Source organism: Limulus polyphemus, unplaced genomic scaffold, assembly GCF_000517525.1.
Source record: "Limulus polyphemus unplaced genomic scaffold, Limulus_polyphemus-2.1.2 Scaffold1, whole genome shotgun sequence".
In the NCBI taxonomy this organism is placed as follows: domain Eukaryota; kingdom Metazoa; phylum Arthropoda; class Merostomata; order Xiphosura; family Limulidae; genus Limulus; species Limulus polyphemus.
In genome coordinates, this window is record NW_013665611.1 from 3,882,338 (window position 1) to 3,889,643 (window position 7,306).

The window sequence follows — 7,306 nt, forward strand, 5'->3', positions numbered from 1 at the left end:
TTCTCTTCTCGTTCTTCTCGTTTCTTTTCTTTTTCCTCCAACAACTGCTGTAATTTCTCTTCTCGTTCATTTTGTTGTTCGAGCTGCCACTGTTGCAGGTTTTCTTGCCACGCTGTAATCTTTCTTCTTGTTTCTTTTCTCGTTCGTTTTGTTTCTTTCCTTTTTCCTCCAACCACTGCTGTAATTTCTCTTCTCGTTCTTCTTGTTTCTCTTCTTTTTCCTCCAAGAACTGCTGTAATTTCTCTTCTTTATTTTGCTGTTCGAGCTGCCACTGTTGCAGGTTTTCTTGCAACTGCTGTTGTCTCTCTTCTTGTTTCTTTTCTTTTTCATCTAAGAAGTGCGGTAATTTATCTTCTTGTTCTTCTTGTTTCTTTTGTTTTTCCTCCAACAACTGTTGTAATGTCTCTTCTTGTTTCTTTTGTTTTTCCTCAACAACTGCTGTAATCTCTCTTCTTGTTTAATTTGTCGTTCTTCTTGTTTCTTTTCTTGTTTAATTTCTCGTTCTTCTTGTTTCTTTTCTTTTTCCTCTAACAACTTTTGTAATTTCTCTTCTCGTTCTTCTTGTTTCTTTTGCTGTTCTTGTATTGCTGCCATCAAGTTTGCTATGCTGTAGTTTGATTTGCCGCTTCTCGTTTCCATTTTTTTCTCTTTTTTTTTCTATCCCACTCTCTGACACCAATTTGTTACGTCTCCGTTTGTTAATTAACTTTCCGTAACTTTGTTCCGACGAAACTTTAGCGACACAAGTCCTTACTTAATAAAACGGGTTTATTCTTTCTGAATATAACTTCACGATACACTTGATTTCAACATTCGCGCTAAAACAAACGCTATAACGAACATTAAATTCGACAATACTTTCTCACTGCAGATCAATTACACACACATTGTTGTCACGTTGTGAGCGTCCTATTTATATACCAGAAAAACATATATCTAGTAAATGCTAGGGCATTCACGAAGAAACAAGATACTTCCAGAAAATAGGCGGCGTGACAATAGTCACGTGACCCCGCTGACGCAACAGTATTTTTTCTGCTAAAAGTATCTTTATTACATATTACTGTTTTCAGAAAACAATATGCTTTATTGTGTATTTTATATGCATTTTTTTCATTTAAATAGTGTTTTATTGTGCACTGTACATATCTTAATTTTTTCCTTATGTATGATTAGTTATATGTTTTAGTTGTAATTAATTTGAAGAAAAATACTAAAATACTTATAATCAATAAATGATTACAATTAAGTGGTAAATTTATTATTAGCACAGCACATTATCACAGAAAATTCAAAATATAATCGAATAAGTTTGTATTTGCTTTAAAAATAGCACATTGTTTGTATACTACCTTAATAATATTCATGATAGTCTGTATTCCATTGGTCTCTTCTTTCAAGTATCATTTCAACACATCTGCTGCATGCTTGAGATCCCTGCCTGTCAGGATATGAATCCCTCCAGCGGGTCTTGTCCCTGAGGGATGGGTAAAAATGTGCATGTATCTATCAGCAGTCAAGGGTGCCATTAATTTTATTTACATTTCCAACACCATTGGTTGAGATTCAGCCTAAGTTTGTACTGGTCCCCTCAATGCTTCACTGTAGATGTACATTGATCATGTTACCATCCTCCTTTCCGCTATGAAACAAACTATTTGACTGTTGCCAAACAATATGAATTGAGATTCATCTGAAAAGATCATTCTTATTCAGCTTTATTCATTCCATTGTTGGAAGTATGCTGCCTATTTTAGCCTTTTGATTCGGTTATCTCTCCTAAGCAATGGTTTGTGAGAAGCTACACACTCAGTGAGGCCACTATTCTGGAGGTAACACTCACATCTTCCTACCATACAAGTAGTAAAAATAATGTATGAAAAATACTAGAACTGTAAACATTTCATTATTTTCATATAGTAACTGTTGGGTATTTTGCTTTTTGTATTTTGTAATCACTCAGAATTAATCATAATGCACTAAAAACACGGCTGACACCAGATTTTTTAAAATATATCTACCCTAGGATTATTATATACAACACCGACTTCCTTGAATAGCTCAGAATAATATACTTGGTTTACTCGGCCACTCTCAAGGGTATAGAGGCGCTGGAATGGGAAGTTTGTGTACCTGTTAACATTCACAACAACCTTTTACTATTTTTTCTATGTCATGGTTAATTCTTTTGGAAAAAAACATGACTTTGGGCCAAAGCTTTCATTTTAACAAGTCCTAAGTGCCCTTCGTGTATATATAGTAACTGTAAAACTGGCGGTCATAATCTTTCTGGAATCAGCATTTTGATTCTCTACATTAAACATCCTTGCTGAAGTGACAGTTCATCCACCCCCCCCCCCCATACACACACACAGTAGGGTGGAAAATATTTTCTAGGAGAATCCTTCCACTATTCCTTGGTGAAAGCATAATAATTTGAGAGAAATTGATGATTTTTAGTTTCATACTTTACTTGAACACTGTAAATACATAACTTTTCCACTTGAGAGATGTAAAACACTTCTACAGAATCAATTATATCTGTCAGTTATATGGTGTGTTTTTTTTTATATTTCTATGCAATATTGTGCAGTCCAGTCCAGCAAAAAATAATGATAATGCTATAACCTATCTACTGGCATAGCTTGCATTCCCTTACAGGGAATGCATATAAATAGCAGTGATCAAAGACAAATGATGCTCATATAGATTTGAGTAGAAATTCTTCACTCCCCAGACGAACCTCAATGCTTCTTTGTAAATCTGATCATAATTCTGCTCTCCCAAAGTTAACAAGTTTGAGGCAATTGACACAGGTTTCTTTCTTCCATCTAGCATACTGTGTGATATAACTGCTCCAACCACATATGGAAATGTATCACATCCTAATTTCATTGGTAATTATAGGTCATAATGAATTAGATCTTTAGCTTCCACTTTCTCAGATGTCTTTTGAATACCATCTTTATAAGTCACATGGCAACAGTATACAATCTTATCTTGAAAAAACTCACAACTGGAAAGATTAACATGTATATTGTAGTCACTAAGACCTTACAAAGCTTGTCGTAAGTTCTCCAGTTGTTTTTGCTCTTTCTTATAAATAATGATCATATCATCTATGGGACACTAGTTGCCTGACATTTCTTGAAGTATTTGATCAATCATTCTTTGTCAGATTACTGGAGTAAATGCTAACCCATATACCAGGTGATTGTACTGGTAAAGTATTTTATGAGTGTTAATCGTTATTATATTTTTTACTGTAGTTCCATCTCCAACTGTAGATAAACTTGATGCAGATCTATTTTTGTGAACTTCAGTCCACCAGCTACTGTTGCAAAATATATTCAACCTGTGGTAATCAGGTATTGATTTTGTATTACTGGATTAATTGTCAATTTAAAATCACCATATACATTTACTGATTCATTTTATTTTACAACTGGAACAATTGGTGTGACCTATTCACTCCATAGAACTGTAGTCCCAAGTTTCAGAGAACAAGGTATGGTTGTGATAAGCTTAGGTGATGGCCCCTTTTTTAAGATCAGTTGAGCTTTTAGTCCCTTTAGTTTTCCTATTTGATCCCAGAACACTATAGAAAAGTCTGAACATAGCTGATACAACTGCTACTTCACACTTATCAAAGAATATGAAGTATTCAGTGAGTTGATGGAGCTCAAACCTAGTTATATTTTCCACAGTTATTTATAACCAAATAAAGCTGGACCACCGGTCTAGACATCATATATTGATAACTATCTCTTCTGTTTATTATTTTTCACTTGTGCATCCAACATTCCTATTGGAGAATAAGTTTTCAGAAGGGCTTTAGTATTCTTTAATAGTAGGAGTAGTCCAAATAATGCTAGAAATACTTTGCTGTTTTATTGAGATTAACTGAAGGCTTGTTGCATATAAATGTTTTTCCTCATCACAAGCACCAGCAATGAGTACATTAGGCTTTATATATGCCATGTGGTATGCAGGTATGCTGTAAATTTTCTAACATCTGATTTCAATGTAGAAATGTTTCAAATTGTTTCGTTTATTCTGAGCCTATGCAGTTTTTGTATAATGCATTGGTCCATAAAACTGTTCACTTCATTCTTGCTGCCTTTGTTGTTCTCTAGGAATAGTATACCTGCTCTGCTCACGGGGAAGAGTATTGCTGTAACACCGCATGTTGTAAAAAATATATATGACAGCAGTGCTCTTCACTGATGTATATCTAGAGTTTACAGCCTCCTCTATGTTGAATGAGAGTGACCAGTCACGTAGATAGTGGTTGTCACTATGGGCAACTCTGGCGTTTCCTATTAAGTACAAAACATTACATTTAAACACTAATACACAGGGTATTAAGTGAGTTGGCCGATTGTAAAACATCTCGAAGGAAAAAGCCACTTGATAAGTTCACGAGTCCAACAGAAGACACCATCAAATGTCCAGAAAGCAAGTACACATACTGTTTGCCCATTGATATAAATAGATCTTGCTTTCACTTTGTTTAACACATCATGTCCAGTCTGTTCATTTCTTCGCTTAAACTTAGTTAGGTAGTTAATTTAAGTATTACTACATACTTTACCTTGCTGACAGGGGCGTCGAGAACCAGCCCAGGCTCTGGGGTCAGTAATATCATCGCGCCCCCTTTTTCTGATTTTTCATAAAAGAAATTTAGGTGACAAATTTTTTCATGAATCCATGAAAAAGCAGTAGCTATTTTAGCTCATTAAGTAGTGTGCATTTCTAGTGAGCTTTGGAATATCTAACTGCCGGGGCCCTCAACAGACCCTGGGCCCCGGGGCAGCTGCCCCTTCTCATCAGCAGTGCTTGCTGATCCTTCCACTATAAAGCGGACTAACCTAATACTCTTTGCATAAATTAGGTTAACCTAAAAATACTTCATTTTTAGATTGCCGGCCTAACTGGATGTGTCCCACATTTTAAATTTGTCACTCACCAGTTCTTTGAATATGGTGTGGTTTTGTGTACTTGAAATATATTTTTTAAATTACTGAATTGGATTTTCCACTACTTTTGGAACCTTGCTTACCCTTTGTTTTCACCTGAAATTTATACAGTTGTTTCTTTGCAATGTTGCCCTTGTAATTCAACATTGTATTCAGCTGATAATTCTATGGCAATTTCAATTTAATAAGCCTTCCTATATGTGAAACCTACCCCCAATAACAAACCTTTTATGTATCTGTTTATTTCAGATACCACATACAAGTCTGACCTGTAATGAGTCATTCATCTTATCACCAAAATCACAATGTGCACTGTTTTCTAAGCTATGCAGCATAGTTGATAATACTTTTGCCTTCTTTTATGAAACCAGAGTCGTCCTGCAATTACTAAGGGATCAACTACTAAACGATTTGCGAATATAGCTTTAATTTTTCCAAAAACTTTCATGGCAGGCTTTTCTGTGGAACGTAAATCAAGAAATACATTGTATGTCTCCCTATCAAATTCAATAATGCTAGCCCTTTCTTGTCATTACTAACATTTTTGCTCTAGATGTTCGTAATTAACTGATCACATATTTACAAAATCAACAAAAATATCGACCTTACCAACTGTACTTCTCATCATCTTATTTACACGTAAACTCGTGTTAAAACTGTTCATAAGTTTCATAACCTATGCTTCCTACACTAGAAATTAGACCTAATTTATGTCCCAAATTCAAACCAATAACATAATATTGCTGGTCATCACTGAACGATAAATACAGAATAGATAAATTGTTACAGTCATTTCGAGTTTAATCTCTTATAATCGATGGGTTCTTTTTCATCGCAAGTGTTGTTTATTTTGCTTTTTTCTTTTGTAATCACACAATAAATGTGATGCACCAAAAAACGCAGCTGACACTAAAACTCCTTTGATTACATCTGCCCTAGGATTTTTGCAGGATCAGTGGGCACTTAATCCCTTCCTACTATGTGACTGAGGAACTCTAATTTAATGCACACACTCCTGGTTTCAACTTCAAGCTTTAGCAATGGGCTAGAAACATGTGATAAAACTAAAATATCATCCATATATATAAGACCTCTTTTCCATTGGAGGCTTTTAAGTGAGCTCTATCTCTTGATAGTGTCAGGTGCATTAACATATTGAATAGCATGATGTGAATTTCGTACAGTTCTTCTGAGTGCTGAAAGAAGTCCTAGTTTAACTTGTCAACAGCCAGATTTAACGTCTTCCAGAGCATCTAAACATCTGTCCATTCATTATAAAATAAAGCCATTGACACGTTGCTCACAGAAAGTCCAGACAGAGTCCAGGAATTCCTTAATCTTCCTTACAATAACTAATGAAGTTGACCAAAGTTTGCTTGATTTCAGCACTGGCAACATCCTTGGTGCCGCCAAGAAACTAGCCCAGTAGCTGTTGTATTGTATTGTATCACCTGCATCTGTTAATGAGTTAATTTGGTCTTACCCATATTATCTTCTGAACAACACATTAACAAAATCCAAGAGCAGTTCAATGAGTTCCTGTCTCTTTTGTTAATTTAATTTAAATTCCTAGAACAATCTCAACCAGTGGTCTCATATGTTCGGGAAGCTGTGTGTTCATCTTTGGATGCGTTAAAGTTGCAGAGATGCCAGCTATATAGCTGGACTGTATCTCTTTTACTTACATCACCATATTAATGATAATTTCCATTGAAAATTGGATAGCCACGTGCCCATAGATACAGATAAGTGCTGGTTTAAATATAACTGTTTAAACAAATACAACCTGATTTCTGAGCAGAAAAAATCATATTATGCTTCGATTTTATAACTGCAGCAGACAGTAACAAAACTATATATTGCATTTGCAGCATAGCTGGAATATCAGTTGCATGTTTAGAGATACTACATTCTTCTCTTCAACATGTACGCGTAATCCACTCTTCTTTGGCTCAATCTGATTGGTATGAATGATTTTTACAGAGAACTGAACAAGAGGAAGTAGCAGGCAATTTCCACAGTATATCCATCCCTATGATATCAATGACTGAGTCAAGATCTTAGATAACTAACATTGCTCAGCAATCAACAGTGTTGAGACAAAATTGGATCTGTACCTCTCCACAAACATATAGCTTATCACCATTCGCAAGACCAAAATGGGTGCTAGCTCTCCAAAGTGAAGGCTTTTTCCCAGGGTTTCACAGAGCAAGGTCAACTTAGCCTCACATCCATGCAACACCAAGTCCATGGTTGTTCGAGTTAACCACTATAACTCAGGGTGAAAGTTAATTACTGCACCTGTTCGAGTTATTGAAATCCAATTT

General features: G+C 35.4%; 1 protein-coding gene across 1 annotated transcript in view; it reads right to left on the bottom strand.

The window, feature by feature from the left end:
* The window catches only part of LOC106461606 (probable ATP-dependent RNA helicase DDX43), a 12,026-nt gene extending 9,131 nt beyond the window's left edge, over positions 1 to 2,895 (bottom strand). The window contains exon 1 of the mRNA XM_013921479.2: positions 2,744 to 2,895. Within this exon, the coding sequence (XP_013776933.1) occupies positions 2,744 to 2,895 (152 nt within the window). The remainder of the gene's footprint in view (positions 1 to 2,743) is intronic.
* Between the last annotated feature and the right edge of the window lie 4,411 nt (positions 2,896 to 7,306).